Below are 24,244 nucleotides of genomic sequence, written 5' to 3'. Positions count from 1 at the left end.
ACTCTACGGTAAGAAATAAGAAATACGACATATTATTATCTTTATATAATATAATCCACTCTTATACCACCGATTGACACCAAAACCATGACACACACAATGAAAAAATTTGGACACAAAACCCGAAGGTAAAGGATTCAAAATACATACAGTATCACTAACCATGAGGTCCCTACTGTCATATACTATGCATTCCTGAAAAATATGACTTTAAATGAGATCACACAAAACAACTAAATCTTTCCCGTGATAAAAAAAATGTACATAGGGAAGGTTAGGTTCCTAGGAAATGATTTCACCAGATAAAAAACATGAAAATCTAATCTAGTATAAAAACAAACATTTTAATATAAATGGATGTGAAGCTTTATTAGAGGGAGGAATAGAACTTTAACATTATTATACAGGTCACTGAGGCTGATAGAATAAGCTGGAGCATTATCTGCCATTAAAAAAATCTTGAAATCAAGGCTTTTCTCTGCAAAGTTAAGTAATTATGTGTTAGTAGGTGGCAGCCAAAGACACTACAGTACAGTATAATGAAACACAGCGACACTAAATTGAGACTTTCTCTAATTCCTTAGTGACCTAATGATAAAACTGTTAAACTGGGAGATATTAAGCAGGGACCTTCTGTACTTCACCTTAACAAAGCTGAGTATCATCTTCAAGTTACTTTACCTTTCCCTTAATAAAGCTTCAAGGAAGAAATTACTAATCTGTCACCATCCTCTTGACAAAATTTCAAGATATTATTAATTAACTCAACTTCTTCTGGACCATTTATGAGGTTTAAAGTTATCCCTTACCAACTTCACCATCCCCTTGATATTTATTTCCATAAGAATTCCTGATTTCATCCTTTCCTTGCTCTTCTCTCTCATTCTTTGCTTCTTCTTCTTCATCTTCCTCTAGGTCATCTATCTTCTGGGAGAGGGTGTCTGAAGCAGCTGAGTCAGATACATGCTTTATACTTTCAGGAATTTCATATTTTGGCAACTTGCTCTTGTTTTCATAAGTCAAGGGCCCTGTGGATGCATAAGTTGTCAGTTGAATATGATATCTTTGTTGAGATCACTAACACTTACAGTATTTCTGACATGACCAAAATTATAAACATGTTATTCTAATATCATCAGTGACAGACTTGATATCTAGCTACAGGTATCCCACACTATATGAATGCTCGAGATATGAAAATTCGCTTATAATGTACAAATATCCCAAATTACCACCTCTTTGTCCTGTTACGAAAGCTTTCCCTGTTCATACAAATTTCGGTCCCAGTAAAAATTCAAATCAAGTGTCCCCGGGAGTCACCTGGGGTAGCCACAAAAAATACATCTTGAAAACATTTTTCTAATTCTTTAAGTTTTAATGGTGCAATTACAGTCACTGATGCAAAAATGTTACCCAATGATTAAAAGCATTTCCTGTCAAATGGCTTTGAGGGGTAATATTACACACAGTCCTGTACTTCTATAACAGAATTTATGGAGAAAGCAAAATATTCTCAAAGAAAATCCTTTGGCTTTACCATTCATAGGAGTTGTTCCCTCTGTGGGTGCATAACATAGGAGTTCTCTTCCACTCTCCTTTTTTTTAAGAAAGTTTTAAATCCTTAAATAGTCAGAGCCAAGTATTAGGTTGCAAATGGTAAAAATCACTTTTTATAGCTGATTAAGTAGTGGCTCTAATCCCTCTCTTCTTCATGTATAGTACATGTATCCTTGACCTTTCCAGATAACCAGTGACATCCAAAACTTAATCAAAACTAAAAAAATTATGTAGTGTTCACACACATTTCATTGAGTACTTACTGTTCTCTAAGTAAGATGATATAAGAATGCATAATGATCAACAAACTACGCTGTTGCCATAAATGATATTTCTATAAACAATTATGAACTGCTTCGGTAGTGTAGGTGTAGTGGCTAGAACGTCAGCGTGCTTCTCTAGTGACTCATGTTTGACCCCAGGGCACATCGAGTGGGTTCCCACAACAGTTTCAATCAAATGGAGTAGAAAAACCTCAATCAATGGGACTCTATATAAAACTAAAAGGTATCTAGCCTACGAGATGGACCACTTCCTTGTGAGGTAGAAGAGTTTCATGTTACATTAAACAAATACTGTATATAACTTCTGAAAGTGTACCTGAATAATCTCCATCTTGAAGCCTGGTATATAAGGCATTGATGACTTCCACATGTTGTTGGGATAGTGCAGAACCAAGAGATAATTTTTCTAAAGATGTAAGAAGGGTGGACACACATTCCACTAAAACGCGTTGAATCTCTGCATCATTGCAGTTGCCACATTCAGCTAAACTGTCCATGACTCTGTATAAGAAGAATTATTATACAGTATGTAAAGAATATCAAATGAAAAAAATGCCAGACGTCATTTTCACCCATAGTATTTGTTTATACAATAAATTTCTGATATTATATATCTGGTAATTTTTCTTTTCAGAGAGGGTCCAGTTTATTCCACCATCCATTATGATATTCAATGACAGCTTGAACCGATCAAACGAGTTTCTTTTAAAGGTAAAACTATTAATTAGCACTTGATAATTAAATTGCTTAGTCTGAAAGTTGCCTTAAGCCAAAAAATGTGAAGGTCTTTATTATTAGAGCTTTTTTAGCCTTTGTAAACACTTAATATTATATAAGGTAGGGTCAGGTAACATATCTGGGGAGGGACTCTAGCTACCCCACAAACTACAACAATTTGCATGTCACTTGATCCTAAGGTTTGTGGGTTCGTGAGGTTCTACTGTCCTAGGGATTTAAAAAATACATTGGATATCCACCAATATACAGCCTCAAGGTATAGCTGGATATCTGGTAAAAGTCACCTCGCAAATCCTTAGTTTTGAGGCTGTTACAACAATTAAGAGAGAATGAATGTCAGCAAATGAAGGTAGAGTGTATTCCTTGACTTACCACCCTGCTCTATGATAAGTGAAGGCTTGCAAGAATGGGAGAAAAAATGACAGTAGGATCAAACTGGAAACTCACTTCTTATGAGTTGAAAGCCTAAAACATTACTTAGAGAATAAATACTTACAGTCTGAAGAGTGCCAGATCATTCTGATGAGGATTCCTTGGGTCTGGATACAGAATTGGACCAGCAAGCTGCACAAGTTTCACAGGACTGCTCATCAACTGAAATAATCCAAATAATTTCAGAAACTAAAACTGACACATAACAATCCACTAAACAAATTCCTGAGACTTAACAGTATGAGTGTGAATATCATCAATATTATTGTACAAAAAATAGACAAATTAAACGATGTTATCCCTTCACTTAAGCCCTAAACAAATTAAGATTCAAAGCAGCTGAACACACAATAATCATCATGACTTAGAAAATATGTATCACCTGAAGATTAGCCACAATACCCCATTTCACCTTAAGATTAATCATCCAAGTGCTAACCTAATATAACCTACTCTTAACCTATTCTAATCTACCCCCCCCCCCTCACCCGAGACAGCATTAGGGTGGTTAATCTTGAGGTACAATAAGCTGGGAGTATCTAATCTTCAGGTGATTCAAATATATAATTGATTAATCCAACTGTTCCTTGTGGGGTTGATTCCAGACAAACTCCTTCAAGAATTAGCAAAAACAGTGGTTGTTCTGCTTCGCCTTAAAAAAAATAAATAAAATAAAAATAAATAAATAATGTCCTCCAATATCAGTAAATGGGTTCAATAATCCACTACCAGTTTCATAGGATACACCCTAGATGAAGGGGGTCCAAGCCATCAAGCTGCTCAAGTGAAACAAGTAAAGTAAGAGAAATTGGTTTTCCTCATGAGAACTCTCTAATAAAGCATACTAAGAAATGTAACCTTCTACCAATCATAGGATAAATCTTACCCACAGAAGCTGGGGACTTGTAAAATTTTATTACAGTACTTCTCTGAAAAGAATTTGTATTAAGAGATGCTCTAAATTTACAAGAGAATTCCTCAAGCCTCACACTGCTAACATTAATCTTCCAAACTTCCACTAAAATACTCAACATGAATGAGGGACCATGTGAGTGATCTAAGAGTAAATTCATGGGAAATAATTCAAATTTCTTTATAACACAAACAAGAAAAAAGTGCTCAATATACCTCAGTTATAGCCTTCAGAGCATCTTGCCGACACTGAGGTGGAGGGTACAGCAACATACGGTAGAAGAGACTTTCTAACACAGGCCTCATCTCCCCAACGCTGCCCATGGTCACTACCAACCCACACGCAACACTGTCAACATGTTAGTCCATGACACCTTAAAAGTTAGTCATGTTTTCTTTTTATTCCTCAACAAAGTCTTCAAGTTATGAGTAAAAAACAAGTACTGTACAATACAGGTACACATAAAACTGTTTTTAGTTACACAAAATCCAGGCAAATGTGACTAACTGTTGCTTTACTGTTTCCCAAAGCTACATCTACTCTATAAAGAGCTCATAAGATTTCAGTAGACAGTAATATCTCCATTAGCCGGGATCCCTCAAACCCAGAACTCTCCGATAGCTGGAATTTATATTTTCTTGAAAAATCATTCCCAAGGCCGAAATGTTTTGGAAAATTCCGGCTTTGGGAAATTTTTTCCAAGGGGCACATTTTTCGGAAAATTCTGAAAAAAAAAATGTCGATACCCGGAAAATTCCGGATGGGGGATTTTTTCCAGGTTTGAGAGATGAAAATTAGGCGCATTTTCCGGAAATTCCGAGATCCGGGGATGGGGAATATTTTTCCGGGTTCGAAAGATGATGATTGGGTAATTTCTGGAACTTCCGAGAACATTTTTCCGTTAACTGGAAGATTCCGGGGACAAGAGATATTTTCCGGTTTTGAGATTTTATGTAATAGGCAATTTCTGGAACTTCTGAGAACATTTCTCCGGTACCCGGAAAATTCCAGGGATGAGGAATTTTTTCCGGCCTTGAGTCGTCTCGTTACCTGGAAATCTCTCATTCCCGGAAGTGCTCTGCACCAATTGTTCTGGGTAATGGAGATATCACTGTACAGATAAAGAGGATCTTTGACATATGTTGTACAGGTATACAGTACGGCATTTCACATATTTGTCGCTAACATATGTAGGAAGAATTTTCATGACATATCAATTGTTTTACATATACGTCTTCTCCATCATCTACTGTTTTACCTGTATACAACGTCTAGGTGTGCCCGAATACGATGTACAGGGGTTTAATAGTGTTAAAAGCACATAATATAATGTAAAAATAACCATAATAAGTACTACTGTACAGTAATAAAAGTGCCATACATGTGTTAAGGTTCTACCACCCCAAAATATGTCAAGTCACCTTTCACATGACTGAGTGCAAATGCCATTGTTAAGTAACCACAGAATTTGCAGAAGAGTCATTTTAATATGGTAGTGTGCCTTATGAATAAAGGAAATACTGTACAGAAATATAAAGATATAAAATACAAAAAAAATAGTGTAAGGGTATATTGTGCATGGGAGAATATTGTGGCTAGAAATCATCATAAGACACGGGCACTTGTTAGCTGTGAGAAAGCTGCGCATGTACAATCAGGGCCAAAAGTCTTGAACACTTGACAGCATTTGGCACCTAAGTACCCAAAGATCTTAGGTGTTTAAGGAGAGTTTTATCCCATTTTGTGGTTCAGGCATAATATGTGATGACAAGTAGTGTTATTAGTATATCCCAATCATATGTGTAAAACTCAGAAGTACATGCCAGATATTGCTAAGTGTTCAAAACTTTTGACCCCAACTGTACCATTGATACACAAGAAACCATAAAAGTAGTGGAAATACCATTTCAATGCTCTAATGCAATTTAGAAATAAAGAAAATACTGGAAACTATAATAAGAAAAATTAAAGAATGCAAAGTGAATTCTGTGTGGGATAGGTGAGAGGTAAGGTGGGTGGGAGGCTGGACAACTGCCTCTCCCCTTGACTCCATTAAAATGACAGTACAGCATGCAATTTCACCATAATTTAGTGTTGGGTTAATAAAATATTATTATAAAATATTCAATTTTCCTGAAAAAATCCCACACACAACTCAGATGAGTTATTGCATTGTATTAAATTCTCAGTGCCATGTTTACAAACCATGAATAGCTAACCGTCCTCGCCCTCCCTCGCAGTGTTGCCAATGCTATCTTTCTCTCATGCACCTCTGCTGTCATTACTCAAGATGGTTGGTGCTTACCACAAAAACTATCATTAACATTTCGTAAATAATACTGTAATGTATTTATCAGCACTTAATAAATAATATTGTAGTGTACTGTGTTATGCATCGGCCTATTCCCTGGTTTATACATTAATCAGTAACAAAAAAAAGTTGTTAGGAATGTATCTCTATATCCAAGACTATCTGGTACAGAATGTTATAATGACCCCATTGTAAGCAGATTAGCTGAGCTTTCAACTATTACTGTACATGTTGGAACATCCATACGTACCCCTAGCTACATTAATTCTTATGTGGGGAAAATTCCTCATTATAAAACATTTCACTATGAGTCCCTTTCCTCTGGAACACATCTCTGGCATATAATGAGGACCCCTGTACTTGAAAATTTGTATTTCAAGTAAAATTTTCAATATTAACACAATCTCAACACCCGAAAAAAGAAAAAAGACTTACTTATAAATAGCCCTGGCCTGCTGATTATTGAAAAGAGGGCCAGGGTGAGCCAAACAACCTGAGCCTCGTCCCATTTGGCCCTCAGATCTACCTGATGCTCTGGCCAACCTCTGGGACACAGGAGAACCAAGCAGAGCCACAAGTGCTGGACAAAGTCGTTGCCAGAGTGCGCCAACAAGAAGTGTGGAACAGTATGCAGGAGATGGCAGTGCTAAGGACAAGAGAAGGTTGTTATACATAACATGACAATATAATGGAAAAGTTAGTCATGCCTCATGTTTTCCTAAGAGAAAATATATGGACATTGTCTTACCTGAAGAGGATGCAGTTTCTGAGGGTTTATGCAAGTGTGCTAAATTTTCTGGGTGAGAGAGTTGGGAGAGTAGTGTGTTGGTGCACTCCAAGAGGAAAAGTGCAGGAACCTCTGGGCCTTTCTTATCATCTTGTTGTCTGAAAAGACAAATGAAAATCAATAAAATGCAGGGTTATTAAATTCTCTTCAAAAACTATTAATGCATAGTATCATGACTGAAAGCATATTATCCAAATAAATTAGGAATCATGCACAAGTAATTAAAAAAAAAAACATTACTGGTTTGTTTTATACTATATTGGAAATAATGCAATAACTGGGTATCATTGAGAAGTAGCCATGGCAGTGTCCAGACTCCAAGTTCCAGGTACCCGGTATATATTCTGAGTCACAAGCAAAATCATGAAATACAGAGGCAATGGTTTATGGTAACTTAACAAACATTATCACCTACAGTAACAACTTTTATATGTACACATACCAGACAGACTGCATAGGTGATACTGGGTATTTTACAAGATAATTAAAGATCTTGAGAAGGGAAGTTGCAGGCAAAGACTACAGCAAGAAATAACCTTAAGATGGTCAAAAGTTAAAGAGTCAGACAATTCTTAAGTATTCACATTGTAATTGAGAATATCAATTGAGGCCTTTCTAGAATACAGGTACTGTATGTCAAAACACAAAGAAAGTCTGGGAGAGAAAGAAATACATAACATGCTGCATAAGAACTATGTAGCTAAAGAAAGTTCTCTACTGTACTTTTGTTATGGATCCCTTCCTAAAAAAAAGATGGCCTTAAATGAAACAAAGGGTAATGGCATTTATTTTCCCATAGATTTAATGTTACAAATGGAGGATACATTCCTGAAGTGAGGGGGGAAATTTTTTGGTTAGCTATAGTTCACAGGAAAAATAAGAGATAAAATATTGTAGCAAGTACAAGCACACATGAATACCGTAATACCACATGTGGCACAGAAAACAGTAATTTTTGAAGATTTTATAAACCTATGTCTAAGTATATGTACAACCTGCTGGTAGAGATAATGCCGTAAATTATGCCCCAGATATGTGATACAGGCATTTGATAAAACATGTTCAAAATGTTACTTAGATTCTGACAATGAAATAAATGAGACAAATCTAGTTATTTGAAAGAAAAAAAGATTTAAAAACATACAGTATTATACTGTACATTTATTCCTTACTTATTAGCTTCCACCAGTTTATCAGCAATCAAATTTATGACTGGTACAATTTCATCATATGCAGGAGCTATGTATTCATTCTCTTCTTCATCTGTTCCTCCATCATGGGAGCTGTCCTGTCCACCTCTGCATTTATTAAGTAGTATCTTCTCTTGCTCTTCACTTTCTTCTTCTGTAAACATGGCAATATGTTTGACCATCAGGAACCAGGAGTGTCACATCACATTCCGAGACTATTTTCTGTTCACATATCAGTCTTAATTACCTAATACCAATACTTTGTGTCCCACTACAGAAAACAGTACCAATATGTTCACATTAATCAACCTGCCCAAGCCTGTTTTCCATATTGAGACTAAAAAAGAAAAGAAAAAATGAGAGACCATGAGGTGAAACTTCTAGAAATATCAAGGCTTACTTTTGATGAAGCTTTTCTTATTAAACAAATGAAAACACCAGAATTTATGTTATACACAAAGCCTAAGACTCTTGTGATATCTACAGCTTGTTCCCCCTTTTCACAACATATGGATTTGAAGCCTTCAAAGATGTTACTTGTGTTTAAATCAACCTCCTACTTTTTGCCTAAAAATTTCTTCTTCAAAACTATATACAGTACAGTAAGATACAATTATGAAATAATGAACCAAAGAACAATGTATTTTAAGGATTGTATCTTACTACTGAATGACTATTTCTTCCACCAACATTAAGCATAGTCCAAAATGCTCTCATGATTGCTTGACATCAATTGTAATCCACAAGTGATAAAGATACTGTACAATGCTCTGCCATAAAACATCTGATTGCAGCTCTTTCCATGGCAGATATTTTATGTAATTCCTCTGCATTAGGCAGATCCTATACAATACTAGAAATACAGGATAATATGTTGGTGCATGGTCAAGAGTTCACTGTGTGTGTGCAGTATTCCTCGGTTTGTATATTCCTGAAAAGTACTGAGGTAAGAGAAAAGGTGGAAAGTGAAATTAATTACATGTAAAAGGTTAGGTTTGTATGTTTAATAGAAAGATTATGTGCATCAAATATTAATGTTTTTGTGCTTAGTACAGTACAGTACAGTATCATATGAAAACATAAAAGTAAATAAAAAACTATTAATGCGTATACAGAGTACTGTAATGTAAGTTTTTATTTATAAAATGACATAGATATTCAAATGAAGACTCACTGAGTTGCCTCACAAGATGAGCAATAGTCTGGGAGGCAGCAGATTGGGCAGCAGTTCGCAAGGCTGCCCCCCCACGGCCATATGCCAGGCCACACACCCCTACCACCTGCGTTACCACCTGCCCTGAGATGGTGATACCTTGAACACAACTCATGTTCAGCACAACCTGCAAAATTCATGGTCAATTCAGACAATTAGAAAACTTTAAACAATGAATATTAAACAAAGTGTTAATTTCATCTTTTTCAATCGGGTTTGTGTTTTCTAGCTGTGATTCAAAGTGACCAGACAGGTCTTTAGCATTCAGCAGCTAATGGGTTCCCAAGACCCTTTGGTAAGACGCTAATTTACTATGAGGTTCTCCACCATTAGAAAGAATAGCCAATACTGTAATATATTTACTTTATTGATGAATGTGAAAAGGTTAGTGTACTAATGTAGTTGGGAAACCCAACAATTAAGTCTGGCTAGGAATTAGACCCAGGACTACTTACATGTGAGAAGCTTCACCATTGAATAATTATTAGCTAATGAAGTGGATAAAAAATCATTAAAAGCACTCTCATGTTATGTGTGCACAATGTGGTTTATAGTTTGCAGATTGAAAAATCTGCAAACTATAGTAAACAAACAGCCTTGAGTTACCATAATCTTGAACGAGACTGTACAAGAACCTTAACATAAAGTAATTTTTAATAGAGATATGAAACTAAAATTCAATTGCTACAGGTAATCAAAGATGCTATGATTCCAGACAGGTAGGAAAGTATAAAATGAGGAAAATTTTAATATTCAGCATATTATCAAGTTTCTTAGCACTAGTTTCACATCACCAGCAACCAAACATAAGCACCATGCTACCTCTGTTGCAAAAAGATATGCAGTCATTTCCCAACCACCTTGTCATAACAGCCCAACTAACTCTCAAATATCTAGGTAAACAAAGGAAAGTACAATATACATACCTATATTATCCCAATAATTTTTTTCATTAATACTACCGTAATTACCTGTACATGTTTAGTTTGTCATAAACACCCAAATTTAAAATATCATACATAAACTTAATACTTCCATACCATAACTGATCCTTCAAATATCCCATGCTTATCAAGATTTTTTTATTATACTGTACAATACTGTACTCTAAACATAATACAGTACGAAGAATACCGTAAAAAATGCTTACTTTTAGAAGTTCCACTTGTGTGTCTTCTGAATGTAATGGAAGGCTTTGTATGGCCCCCAGCAGCTGACAAGGCAGCCACATTGTTTCATCATCTTCCTCATATCCACTATGGAACTGTGTGTCACGAAGCAACTGAAAGCATATTTTGACCATAATGTTATTTAGTTATGTTTTGTTTAACCCTCAGGCCCCAGGTGACGTTCCAAAAGTCCGACCAGTGCGCCCAGGGTGACGTTCCAGAACGTCTGCCTATTTTCCCGCCCATTTATTTAATTTTTTTCATTATTTTTGGAAAAGTTGATTCTTGATTTATACCCGCGGCAGCGGCAAGGGGGGGAGGGGGGGGGTTACTGCCAGCAACACCCTAACCCGGGGCTTAAGGGTTAAATGCATTTTTAAATAGTTAGTCGCACAAAAAACACTAAGGTCATCAAATCCTTTGTGAATATTCATCAAAAGAGGGTTATTGACTGTTGTATGAATACTGTACGTACAGTATCTATGAATAAAGTGAGGTTATCAGTTAATGCATTCATCTGACTTCATTTTATATCTTGCTCCTTCTTCTTCCCCATCCCAGGCTCATATTTTTTCAGCCTTTTTTTCCTCTAGGTCCTGAGGGATGGTCACACAAGCAACTATTTTACCCTGTTCTAACCATTGTCTGCATCTACATTACCAGGTACTAAAAAGTGAATTAAGAGCAAAGTTGTTGAAGAAATTCTTATACAAAACTATTTCATTAGTGAAGCTATAACTACTTGCTTGTACTGAGACACAGGAACAAGCAGGGGCATCGTTAAGTATTGTCACGTGGGGCACATGCCCCAAACCAAATCAAGATCAATGAAGTGAGACATTCAGCATCAGTCTTTTATTGGCGAGATTTACATATGTATATGTGAATGGTTTTATTATTTTGTTACAATGGAAAAGCTATGTTAGATTTCCAACTACCTTTGCCTTTGCATCAACCAACTTTAATAAATATATGTAGTGTAGGAAAGACCCCAAATGAATCCAAAATGGCAGAGTTGTTGTGGAGAGCTCGGGCTCTGAATCATTTTGGTAGCTAGTGACAGCCATGATAACAAGGAAGAATTAAAAGGTTATCAAATCATGCATTCTCAAAAGAATAAAAAAAGTAAAAGGATAAAAGCATTTTCTTCAGAATATTCCCACAATGACACAGGGTGTCCAGAATCAAGAGCAAACACACTTCTTTTTTTTCATTCATTTACTCTCATTGCAGTGACATCTGTTCTGCTATGGTACTCATCTTCCTCAACAAGGCCCTAAATATCTATCTACAGTAGTTTATCTCAGCCACTTTATGCACAAAACCCATCAGCAAAATTTTCATCCCTAAAGACCATTCAATGCTGTGTTCTTGTCAATAATCAACTGATTTTAGAAATGATTTCACCAAGAGATCTACGGAAGTACAGTACAAAACTGTATTACCTTATAAAATCCAGAAACAGCTAAAGTCACATGCTTGGACTGGCGAGTTTCCAGGGCTAGTTGCAGTGCCCTCAGACATAAAGCCCGTAATTCATGTGGTGGGGAACGCAGCAGCCCAGCCTGGTTTTCCAGCAAGTCTGTAAAACAAGACAATTAATACATAGTACACGTACTGTAATAAATTGTATTCGCCTCTTGCACACATAGAGTGCCCTCTTAAAGTGTCCTTTCATATTACTTTTGGTTTCCATTGCAATAGCTTAACCTGTTGCATGGTTAGGCTGTACTATACCTGCACAGCAAACATGTAAGATAATACAGTAGTTAAGTAATGTACAGAGAAACAGGGTGATTGCTAAAGAATTTATACATATTGAAGCAGCAACCTAATAAATAAATGTATAAATATACAGGGATATACCAGAGAAGATAATATCCAAAAGGACTAAAAAAATAATAAAGTATCACAATAAATATGATAAAGTTCTTAATTAAAAAAAAAATATAAAATGTTTAAGGCTTACCACGAGCTTCTGTGCAGACCTGACGAATCTGAACATGCTTGTTGGGTGAAGTTTCACGAAGAAGCTGATCTAAAACCTCCTCCATAGTGGTTGACGGGAGAGGCTTTCTCACACACGCACACTAGTTAAAGTACTCAGTAACTGCCATCATTTTTCCCTGCAAGTCATAATTCATCATGAATACAGCTAAGCAACATGGTGGATGACAATGAATCACAGTTTACTGATTGCTCATTGCTAACTTCCTGAACATTAGTCCTGTAACTTGTAGATGTATTTCCCTTATAATATCTTTTGATAAATTCCATTCCATATCAATAATTAGACTGAGGGATAAAATTCAGACATTAATTTGGAATATTTCGATTGCTACAGGAAAATATCCCAAGGAGTTAGAAGAGTTGTATTACAAACACTCAAAATCCCTTAAATCTTGAACTCCAGATGTGTGAATGAATAAAAGATCCCTAATGATTAGAAATTGGCATAAATAAGTCTTATATTCAAGAAGGAAGATCGGTCACGCATGGGTAATTATAGACCAGAGTCTGACCAGCATAATGTATAAAGCACTGTTGAATATTACAATATATGTGAAGTCATAATGTTCCATCTACAAAAGAACAGCCTCTTGAAAGGATGCCAGCACAATTTTATGCTCGGATGCTCCTGCTTGACAGTTACAGGTACTGTCAGGTTAGGTTAGCATTAGGCTGCTGTACCAATAAACTGACGTTTCGCATACAGCTGCCACACCTTTTCTGTGCGCAAAAAAAAAACAAAAAAACTCTGCTCTGCCACTTTATTTTCCGATGTTTTGGAGCAGATGTTTAACATATAATTCAAACCTGCCCTAAAAGATATACATAAGTATATTGGATGACTGGCAACCCTATTTATATATGGCAACACAAAATATGCTGAGGATATTTGTCGAGTTGTCGGTTAGGTGCTAGGTTTTTTATACTAACACCAGAAGGAGTTACTAGAATTGGACATAACTTTGTGGAAATGTTATTAACAATCTATTAAACAGATAAATGGAAAAGAGAATGCACATAACCTATTAGAACTTGACCAAACCAACCTAATGTAAAGAAACCTAGGTACCTAACTTACCAGAAAACCATTTTGAAACATACCTAATAACACTGAATAGATGATCATTTACAATTATCTATTTAATAGATTGTAATTACCGTTTCCACAAAGTTTCGTCCAATTTTATCAACTCCTAGTGTTAAAAAAAATACCTAACCGAAAACCGGACACATTTTCACAGCATACAAAATAAATTAAGAACTTGCCATGGAAACAGTCATTGTACAAGTTATAAATGGCTGAATTAATCTTTCCTTTTTGGGGGGCTAATAAAGACTTTTCTTGTAACTCTAGTTTGGGACTCCTTGAACAGTGCTAAGTGGCTCTCTAATATGACAGATTCTTTTTTATATAGTATTGAATTACTCCTTCCATCTCACTTCTCACTGAATAATTCAATAAAAAAATATATGGAATCACCGAAAATAAACTAGACTTCTATCTCCCATATACTTCAAAATCTGAACATATTTTGAAAATTTTAGATTAAGATAACCATAGTGTTACGTATTGCAACTATAATCTCTAAATATCTGTCATTTAGAGTGGTTCCCGGAATAAACATGACTATCGGCTTATATAATGACAACCTTGGTAAATATTAAGGTAGTTGTTGGTACACAGGGGTCCTGGTGCCGCCGCTGACAGCTGTTAGTGTACTAGTGACAACACGAGAACAGTGTAGGGGATTACATTCTCTACCTTATTTTCTTCGTCATTTTAAATCTATTTCAAGGGATACATTTCTTGAAATACCATAATATCACTAAGTTTTTGTATATTATACTTGAATTTTGTATTTGAAATTTAATATTAGTAAAATATTTGCAGAAAATGCGAAAATGCGTGGGATATCTTGCTGACGTATGGATTTACTCGTGAAATTTCGCTCGTTATACTTATATTTTTAATTAAATAACACATTGTTAATTTATATGAATTATTATAAATACTGAGAACCTCAATTCAACAAAACATGTCACAAGTACTGTACACTTTTTAGTGCTTTCATAGGTGTCCTCAGAATCCAATGCACAAAACTAGTTCGCTTTGCAAAGCTCCTATTGGCAGCTCTTTAAATTTCTATTGACTCTCCTTGTCTTATTGGTCTCCTTCGAATGAGATTTAAAATTAAGTGACAATATACGTGATTCTTGGTCTGTTCTTAGCAAATAGTTTTATTTTTCTTTATTTCAACTGTTAATTTTTTATTATTATTATCATTTCACTTCTAATCGTCTTCCTGCCAATTCGAGCGGTTATCACCTTTATTGTCAAGTGTTAGTGAAAGAAGAGTCCAGAGCACCAGAGATACAGGGTAATTATGAAATTATACAATTTTATACTTAATTTGTTGTGTTAAATTTAAAAAGTTCCCTAAGAGTTTGCCTCATATTTACCAACAATGCGATATAGATGTTGAAAATATAAAATATTACTGTATAAATGTCAGTTGTCTTTTACAGGTTTGGGTTAATTTTACCTAGAATTTAAGACACGATTTTCCGTAGCAAACGTTTCTTGGCGATCTTCCAGGGTCACCATAATCTTATTTGATTCGTACAATATTAAGCGATTTATTTAGATAGAAAATGAATACCTTACAAAACGGAGGAAATACAAAAATCATATATGTATACATCAATAATGTTTTAAATGCATGTTTAAGTATTTTTAAAACATCAGAATACCTGAAGACGGCAGCACTAAATAGACTGCCAGTTAATGTTTTTGTGATCTTTTCTCAATCAGCTGCTGCAGGTCGCCCGCGTCTTGATGTACAGTAATGTGTAGCGTTGCATTATTATGTTATTTTAAGTATATTATTCTTATTAAACATTGTTGTCAATGTTTCATTTAATTTTAATCACAATGACGGTAAAATCGTTGATAATTACCACCCAGCTGTTGTTTTTATACATGTCCTTTAAATGGTCTCGTATATCAAGAGTCAGTAAGCCAAAAAAAAGTAAATGTAAATAATAATTTTCTCGGACTGATTACTAAAAGTGAAAAGTTAGTACATTCAATATTAATCTCGTGTTATAAGATTAACCTATTAGGCTACGTATGTTTCACTGTTAGCTATATTCACAAGTTCTCTTGAAAACATCATGTGAAAATTCGAAATCTGAAACCATTATCAGAGCACTACGATGGTGGCTGGGTATTGACAGTCTTGTTGAGGTTTTGTGTAAATTGTTGAGGTAGGCTTAGATGATTCGGTTATTGAAAGAGAATGGAGGAGACCACAAGGGTCAAGACATACTTGATTCTAAATGCATGCAGGGGAGGAGAGCCATGGGTATGCCAAGAATGACAAAGGGAAAGATTTTAAGAAATTACATAAGAGTTATGAACCTGCTGAGAAAGGCTGTCAGCGACTGTTGGGTGTTGTTTGCGTATAACTTTAGTACTGGTAATGAAGGTACTGTCTAGTAGTCCGAAGGTGCTCTGGTAGAGGTAAGAGTAGTCAACTCGATGATTCAACAGCGATCTAGTGGAGAATCTATGATGATATCCCAAAGTGACCTTTCCCTCTTGTCTGTTCCCTTCAAGTAAATTTGAAGGGAAGACAAACTTTTTGGTAAGAAAATAGAACTTCTTATTTGGTAACTTTGAACAGGATGCTAGGAGAGGCCTGTACTGAGGTGGATGGTGGTGATGTGGGCTCTCTACAGTATGAGTAGCTGCAAGGCTGTGTGTTGTTTGTAGACACAAGAATATGGTTTTATGTTCACTGTCATTTCATCATATAGCTAGAATGACAACAAAACCATAAGTGTGTGTTAATAAACATTAAACGGAATATTTATCTGTGCCACTATATGTCAAAATAGCTTGCAATCATCCATCTCGGTGCACATAGAACATGTTTATACAGTACATACGACTAATATACAATAGATGCATTAACAATAATCAAAACATACCAATATACTATAGAGAGAGAGAAAGAGAATACTGGGTATGTATATAAAGTAGGATTTTTTAATTGGTCATCACCACTTATAAGTTTTATGAATGTGTTCGAAGGAGTTTCTAATTACCGGTAGCAAGATAAATTTTTCATATTGCAGATACTCCAAGGATGAATTTTATCATAATACAATGCCAAACTTGCAAGCATTACCTAGCTGACACCTATGTTAATTAGACCATCACAAGAAGAATGTTTTTACAGTCCTGCAGCACCTGCCAGCCAATATGAAAGATGGGTATCCTGAGGTATATAGTGTTGGAGTTTATTCTTGAGGATATTTTAGTAAATGGGTAATCATGATTTAAAATTCTAACTATACAGTATTTAGAAAATATTCTTGAAAAATAAGTAGATACAATAATCGTGTTCAATACCTTCCTTTGCTTTCTCCCCTTTCTTCTTCTCTGTTTAGGCTGATCATGGAATTTCAGATTGATGATAAAGATTGCACAGTACTGTTCCTATATTGCAGGAAGTCCCTCTTAAGACTAGAGTGTGTATTCTTCAAAGTTGGAAACCTGTAAAGACTCTCCCTGAAGTTGTCCAGCTCCCAGACTTACAACATGATCAGGAACAAGACATTGTATTATCTATAAAAAAAAAAGGCAAGTTTACAATATATGAGCAAAGTCTTTAAAACATATTTTCTGGTTTGCTATAGTTCCACAAGGTTTATACTGTAAATATATTATTGTACAAGAGTGGATGGGTGGATGGTGAGAAGAAATTTGACTTTGAAGGAGATATGATAAAAAAAAATCTGATTAGGTGAAGACATGATGGCATGGAAGGAGCGCAGGTAAGTACAGTACAGTACTTAAGACACAGATTCGCTCTTTAGAGGAGTTAATGGAGTCACAAAATGTATCGGTACATACAGTATATGTAGGGGAGGGAATATTTGTGTACCTTAGAAATCACATTATTTAATATACCCTGTATTATAGTAAGTCCACAGTACAGTATAAAACTTTGTATATATTATGCACATGAATTTTATGTAATGGCCAAATTGCTGAATGTTTTCTGTTCCAGCCTTACTTTGCTACTTATTGGAGACAATTTGTTCCTGTAGATGAGCTCATCTGTTATTTAATGATTAAGATTAGTTGTGGCAAGTTTAATGATCTTTTCCTTAATTGGGTACCAGTGTTTTCTCACTTATACATTTTAAAGTTACAGTACTTGGAAATATAATTTGTAATTGTTTTTCAGAACCCCTGGAGTTGAAAGCATCTAATGCAGGCATCAGTCAATTATCAGATGATCGAATTTTGAAGAATAACTTCACAAATGATAAATCAGATGTAGGAACTAAGCCTGACAACACTGCTGCTGTGGCTTTGTCACGTGAGGATTTACAACCAGTTTTCATGTTGATTGAGAACCTTAATTATAAAATTATCAGTTCCTGATTTTTTGAGTATGAGAGGTTGTTTATGACATTACCAGTTCTACTTCACATGGGGAGATCTTAATGATAATATTACCAGACTATCATAACACGAGTTCTTAATTACCAAATTACACGATCATTTGTATTGAAATTCAGGAAATGTATATGAGAATAAGAAGTTATACTCGAGAGGTTTGATGCTGGATTATATGAAGCAGTGAAAAAATTATGCAGATAACTTGGAACCCTTGTTTTTAAGGGAATATCTGGTAATGCAAGTACAGTAATGAGATAACAAGTGACATCATAAGTGGAAGTCACCGTTGCTCTTCATCTTGGCCACCCTGTGCTGCAACACATTTTTTTTTTTTATTATTACCGTATTTTTTTTTTTTTTACCGTTTATCATTGTCCACATACTGTACAAAAGGGCAGCCCAACTATAGAGAAAAATATATTGACATAACTGAATATGTAGGCTAGGATAAGTTTCTGGTACCTCTTTTGTTAAAACTTAAACCATTATTATTCTCTGCCCAGGTGCTGTAGCTGGTAGACTTGCTGCCCAATAGAATTACAGTAAGTAATATTTTGAAACCAAACTGAAAAGTACCTGTACAGTACAGTATTTCAGATACGATTAGAGCTTATGATAAACATTCTCATTTGCGCCCAATGAAGTTATCTGTATCTGTAAGTTGTCTGCCTCTCCCTCTTTCTTCTTCATAATCAAGAACAAATTGGGAAATCTTGCCCAAGGCAGAATGAAGATGCGTTGGAATTACCGAACAGAAAGCACACTCATAAAGTTAATTCGAGAACGGAGGATTCTTTGGGACTCCACTAATGAATATTACAGCAGAAAATCTCTTAAGAAACAAGAATATGATGAAATTGCCCAACAGTTACTTCAAGAATTCCCAGATATTCCTCCTCATGCCATGACAGGAGGTAAGACCATTGGTTTTTTCCTACTGTTGACAATATATTTATATAATTTGGTCATAAAATTATGTACAGGAAATCGATTTGATTGAGGAACTCTTAAGAATTTGGCATACATCACTTTAAGCAGTGTGTGGATTTGAGGCTTTTGAGTCTTATCTTTGGTCCCTCACTACTCAAGACAGCTCCACTGTAGAGGGTGGGCATTGTAGAATTGACCTCCAGGCTGTCTTATCTTTACCTACTATATATTCTCTGCCCCTTCTCTCCCTAATGTATTATTCCCACTTTCCTTTCTCACAATACAGGCTGTCTAAATCTTTATTGCAGTAACTTCTCTATCCAAACCCTTATTTCTTGTATACATACTTTAGTTTTATATTATTGTTTTATAACTTAGGCTGGGGTTGCAGAAATTTATGTAGCCAGCAAGTCTAAGGCATTGAATCCTTGGGACCGGGGACCCAACTTGTAATTAGAATCTAAAAGTTTGAAAAATAAATACTGTACCAGTCACCTTCATCATGGATATAAAAAAACAAGGGAGGTCGCATGGCGGTAACCTAAAAAGTATTACGCTAAAGGCTTCCGCTGTAAAAAAAAAAAAGGGGGATTCTTTGATCTGCTTATTTTTTAGGCCGCTACAAACTGACATCACAAGGATCAGCTCATCCTATCCAGTTGAAGACTGAGTCCTCTTCCACATCACAGTGACCTCCTGTCACTAGAGCTTGTTCTTAAATCTATTACTCCAGGTATTGTACCCTGCAGAGGGATTTTAAGGGCATGACTCGGTCACTGCAAGTTGTTTGCCGATATATGCTTTATGTTATTTTAGAACATACTGCACTATTAGTATTTTTTTCATTTCAATGACATGGAATATATCATTTAGCTATGTTTACTGAATTTGATCATACAGTACTGTTGATTATGGGATGAATTCAGGGACTTGGTCCATTTAGTTTTTGATGATTAAGTAGAGTCTGGTCTTAGTGGAACCAGGTTGGGTAGAAGTGGTGCACACCAGTGACTTCACAGATAGTGGGTCAGTTTTTGCTCCTATCAGTCTCAGTACAACTTTCCCTTGCCCTGGTGATTATTAGTAGATAACATTGAAAAGGGTAACTAGAGTACAGAATTACCTTAGTTGAAATTGCCTGGCGAGAAAGTTTTGACTACTTGAGTTGGGTTCGGTTAGGAATATGAATACAGTACTTTCCAGCTTAAATTTATAATTGTAGCAATGGGGTTGACAGCTGAATGTGGGTGTGAGTGTACAGTATGTACATGATAATGAAGAGACATGGATTGGTAGCTTCTAGCTTTAAATAGTAAATATACTTTCTTTATGGGAGAGGGTGGGTGTTGCAACATGGGGATATTTTAAGGGATAATAAGTGGTTACATTAGTTGTCCAGCCACCATTGTCAAATGCAAACTTTTAAATGTAGGCTACACCACCATTAGCACAAGTTCTTCAGCAGCAGACGAAAGTTAGAGCTCTGTGGTGAAACCTAGTCATGGGAAGTGTCTGAACTTACTTATCCTGACTGTTGTCTGGTGCTGGTTCAGTTTGGGAGAGCAAAATTTTAACTCCAACTACCCATGTCTAACTGCCAACAGTGACTGATAAGGAATGTGATGTCAGGATGCAACTGATATTTTGTTCAAATTTTTATTCTTCACAATCAGACTTCATACACTGAACACCTTGTCATATGTCAAGAGTCTTTCTCTCATATACTGTACATACTCGAGACTTGAGTATAGACTGAAGTGGCCATAAATCATAACGGCATTGTCTTCAAAGGTGGCACTCTCCTAGGGAGAGATTATCCTTTATCCATTAAGGAGGATGTCAGGTAATTTTACTGTGCTAGATCAAGATGTATACTGCACCAGGCAATACAAGTAATAAAGCAATACTTTAAAAGCAGCACTTCATTTTGTTGTGATTTACAGATGCAGTTCGTGTAAAATTTAATCATCTCAGGGAATACTTCCGCCGTCTTTTGAAGCGTGTGCAGGTGAAAGAAAATGGTGCTTTTGTGGGAGAGGAATTGGTTCCTGAATGGGAACATTTTACCAGTCTGCTATTCCTCAATGACACCACTTCAAATCAATATACATTGGTGTCAAATTTACCCAAATTCAAAAGTGTGAGTACTACTGTATAAAGTATTTTAAGTTTATATGATCAAATGCTATGGACTTATTTTACTACTATTTCCACCAAGCTAACATTTACTATGGCATGAAATTTTTATCACTGGCGAATGACAGAGATAGGACATACACCCTCTTTGTTGACTAGCTCAAGGGTTGAACTTACCTCCTTGTGCTGGCTATTTTCATTGGTATTTGTGTTGTAGTATGGTTCAAGTTTATCTAGCCATCATTAGGATGGCTAGCTGACCATTCATTGAATTTTTCTCATATTCTTTCCATACTTTTCAAGCCTTTTCACTCGCCAAATACTTTGACTCTTAGGGGTATATAATAGTTGGTATCCATGCATGTCAGTTATAAAGTTATTATAGTTAAATGGATTACATTAAAATTTTGCACAAGCACCTTTTGAGATCCTATATAATTAAAAAACCTAAATGATAAAAAAAATACACCATACAAGTACAGTATTAGTTTTGAATATATCTGATAATATAGTACATCCTCGATAACTCGGCACACATGGGGTTCTGGCCTTGCAGAATTATCTAGGCAAACTCTACACAAAAATACAATAATTAATTGTTGACCCATGTGTACATTTAATTACTAAATGTAAGAAAAAGTAACACTTACCAGCACTGCAGGAAAGAATAAAGCCTCAGAGGAGACCAATTCATGGTAGGGGACACAGGTATGGTAGGTGGCCATATATGGAGTTTGCCAAATAATTTTATATATCTCGGCATTTTCCCGATTTATATCATTGCAAGACCATATCCATTCAGTAGAGTGAAATTTCTAGCTATTAGATGGGGAGTTATCTAGGGTTTACCGAGCTGTAATTTTACTTGCCGAGAGTAATTTTAAAATTTTTTCTTATCCCTATGGAATTTTCCATAAAAGTTCCCACTGGATTATTACCAGCAGGCAGATTATTTAGGAGTTTCTTAGGAATTGACCTTTTAGACCTCTAGGGGAGGTTTTATTGTAGTGCAGTATTTCTATTTATTATGTACCATATTTTGAATTTGTAGGGTTTCAAGCACTAGTGAATTCTTTAGAAGAATCTATGCTTTTGAGATACGGCAATAATCATTATTATAGGTATTTTTTTTAGTTGCCTGGTTTAGGCTTCATCATAAAAAAGGATCCGTCTCAAAAATTGATAGTAATACACCTCTATACAGTCCACTCATTTTCCGATTTTTACAGCTCTCCGAAGCATCTGTAGAAGACTTCGACAATGCAGGGTCAAAGGAAACCAGAGGAATAGGCCTATACATAGGTGAAGAGGAGGAGGATTCAAGCTACCTCTCAAAAATTCTTACCCCAATAACACAACTTTCAACTGAAAATTGTGAACTATTCCAAACACCAGCAGAATTGGAGAGATGCTCGCCTACAGCAGCAACAGTCCCAGAACAAGACACCTCACATTATCTTAATAGTGTACATTTCAAACCTGGCATAGAAAGTTCATTGGTACCATCATGTACCAAGTCTTATTCTGCAAAGAAAAAAAGGAAGAGAATTTCACCTCAAGATTCAGAGGAAGCTTTAAACATCTCTCTTGCCTGTCTTCATAAAATAACTGAAAAGAAAGAAGACCAGTACGACCATTTTGGAAAATTTGTGGCATCAGCAATTCGTAGCTTGCCAGAAGGAAATCGTTGGCCTGTCATGACAAATATTTGGCAAGTATTAGACATGACAATAGAAAAGGAATAAGTAACTTCTGTAGATCTGTCTCGTAGTAAACTCCTGACAATTTTGTGTAGTGTTGGAAGCTTTTTTTTTTATGCAAATCTTCTGTAAATATATAAAAAGTAACCCAAATTTTTTCATTCCCACTTGCACACCTTTAAAAATGCAACTATGCTTATACAGTAAACAATAAAATTTTTAACAACAATTTGATAAGTTTTTCAAGATATCAATCCGCCTCTTTTATTGCACTAGTTATTCAATTATCGTCTTTTCCGATGAGCATTTCAATTACTTTTAGTTAACTAGTGATAAGGTTATTGTATAGTAAATTTTCATTGTTGATCACAAAAATCTCTAAATAGTACTTTGGTTGTGGAAGAAAGGTTCAGCACAAGTCCAGTTAATTAAAAAATATACTCCACTGCCTTGAAAATGAAATCAGACTATTGGAGACCTCCAAACACTACCCCTCAAATGTCACCCATGGAAAAAAGCACACTATTCCTCGGGGCACATCCATGCCAAGGTAAATTCGACAAAAACTCTTCGAACACCTGGGCACAATGGATGCGAGAATGAACAGAATGGCACTTGTCATCTTGGAATGGTTTCATATGTTTGGCCAGTGTACATAGATGGTGTAGCACCATATAGGCTCTGAAAATCCTAGTTGGCAAATTTTTTTTTTTTAATTGGCCCCACCCCAAGACTTTTTGCATAATGATTAGTACAGTGGTCCCTCGGTTAACGAACTCAATCCGTTCCAGCAGGTTGTTCGTTAACCGAAACCATTGTTTCAATGGGTTTTTGGGTAATTGGTTCCAGCTCACTGAAAATTGCCTACATTCAACAAAAATGGTAGAAAATTTCACTTACTTTGAGGTGTGTATGTAGAAGGCTCCTGGATGATGATGATGATGGGAATTACAATGGGGGTGGAGGAGAAGGAAGAAGAGAAGGCATTGGGGTGGAAGAGAAGTCACCCCATGGTGCCATTTCACCCATAAAATTTTAGCTCTTGGTGTATTTCAAGATTATTTTCTTTAAATCAACACTGCACTGCATTATATATTGTCAATATGTAAAATGTATTTCAAAATGACCAATAATTTACTTGGAAACACAGAAAAAAAGCATTTAGTTGAAGAGAGTCTCAAGCAAGATGTTACCTCCAGTGAAAACAGAGACTAACTCCTGTTTGCTGTGTTAAGAGGCTGGATGCCGCCCATTAAACTAGTCACTTTACTTTCAATTATGTTCAATAATTGTTAAAATGACAAAAAAATTGAATATTAAACTTTTAAAATTATTGAATAGTATAAACTTCTTGATATTTACTAAAATAGTAAGGAATTTAAGCCCTAGAACCGATTA

At 35.6% G+C, this 24,244-nt stretch overlaps 2 protein-coding genes across 4 annotated transcripts in view; one reads left to right on the top strand and one right to left on the bottom strand.

Moving 5' to 3' along the window:
• The window catches only part of LOC121878737 (brefeldin A-inhibited guanine nucleotide-exchange protein 3-like), a 57,065-nt gene extending 42,744 nt beyond the window's left edge, over positions 1 to 14,321 (bottom strand). The window contains exons 1-12 of one of the 2 annotated variants that reach the window (XM_042385093.1): positions 14,255 to 14,321; positions 12,564 to 12,720; positions 12,040 to 12,176; positions 10,576 to 10,707; positions 9,387 to 9,552; positions 8,195 to 8,366; positions 6,984 to 7,120; positions 6,671 to 6,881; positions 4,140 to 4,272; positions 3,076 to 3,173; positions 2,158 to 2,342; positions 810 to 1,028 (exon numbers count right to left, since the gene is read on the bottom strand). In XM_042385093.1, coding sequence (XP_042241027.1) covers positions 810 to 1,028; positions 2,158 to 2,342; positions 3,076 to 3,173; positions 4,140 to 4,272; positions 6,671 to 6,881; positions 6,984 to 7,120; positions 8,195 to 8,366; positions 9,387 to 9,552; positions 10,576 to 10,707; positions 12,040 to 12,176; positions 12,564 to 12,648 — 1,675 coding nt within the window. In that variant the 5' untranslated portion in view covers positions 12,649 to 12,720; positions 14,255 to 14,321. The remainder of the gene's footprint in view (positions 1 to 809; positions 1,029 to 2,157; positions 2,343 to 3,075; positions 3,174 to 4,139; positions 4,273 to 6,670; positions 6,882 to 6,983; positions 7,121 to 8,194; positions 8,367 to 9,386; positions 9,553 to 10,575; positions 10,708 to 12,039; positions 12,177 to 12,563; positions 12,721 to 14,254) is intronic. The other variant, XM_042385094.1, reaches the window with a different exon arrangement.
• A 1,023-nt stretch (positions 14,322 to 15,344) lies between these two features.
• Positions 15,345 to 23,075, top strand: LOC121878736. 2 transcript variants are annotated; one of them, XM_042385091.1, is made up of 8 exons: positions 15,345 to 15,442; positions 16,745 to 16,892; positions 17,120 to 17,252; positions 17,863 to 17,997; positions 18,584 to 18,622; positions 18,778 to 18,994; positions 20,954 to 21,150; positions 22,376 to 23,075. In XM_042385091.1, exons 6-8 carry the CDS (start codon positions 18,808 to 18,810, stop codon positions 22,889 to 22,891), a joined length of 900 nt encoding a protein of 299 aa, XP_042241025.1. In that variant the 5' UTR covers positions 15,345 to 15,442; positions 16,745 to 16,892; positions 17,120 to 17,252; positions 17,863 to 17,997; positions 18,584 to 18,622; positions 18,778 to 18,807; the 3' UTR covers positions 22,892 to 23,075. The 2 variants fall into 2 exon arrangements, with proteins under 2 accessions (XP_042241025.1, XP_042241026.1); XM_042385092.1 differs by having other exon boundaries at positions 15,372 to 15,447.
• The last annotated feature ends 1,169 nt before the right edge of the window (positions 23,076 to 24,244 follow it).

Source organism: Homarus americanus, unplaced genomic scaffold (genome assembly GCF_018991925.1).
Source record: "Homarus americanus isolate GMGI-L3 unplaced genomic scaffold, GMGI_Hamer_2.0 scaffold2558, whole genome shotgun sequence".
Taxonomy (NCBI): Eukaryota; Metazoa; Arthropoda; class Malacostraca; order Decapoda; family Nephropidae; genus Homarus; species Homarus americanus.
The sequence above is the reverse complement of the archived record's forward strand: the minus strand, read 5'-3'. Positions and strand labels throughout refer to the sequence as shown.

Bases quoted from the DNA above. Each gene is read 5' to 3' on its own strand.
- LOC121878736 (XM_042385091.1), top strand. From the start codon at position 18,808: ATGAAGATGCGTTGGAATTACCGAACAGAAAGCACACTCATAAAGTTA. The intron at 18,995-20,953 runs GTAAGACCATTG...TGTGATTTACAG, and splicing joins TCCTCATGCCATGACAGGAG to ATGCAGTTCGTGTAAAATTT. The intron at 21,151-22,375 runs GTGAGTACTACT...CGATTTTTACAG, and splicing joins ATTTACCCAAATTCAAAAGT to CTCTCCGAAGCATCTGTAGA.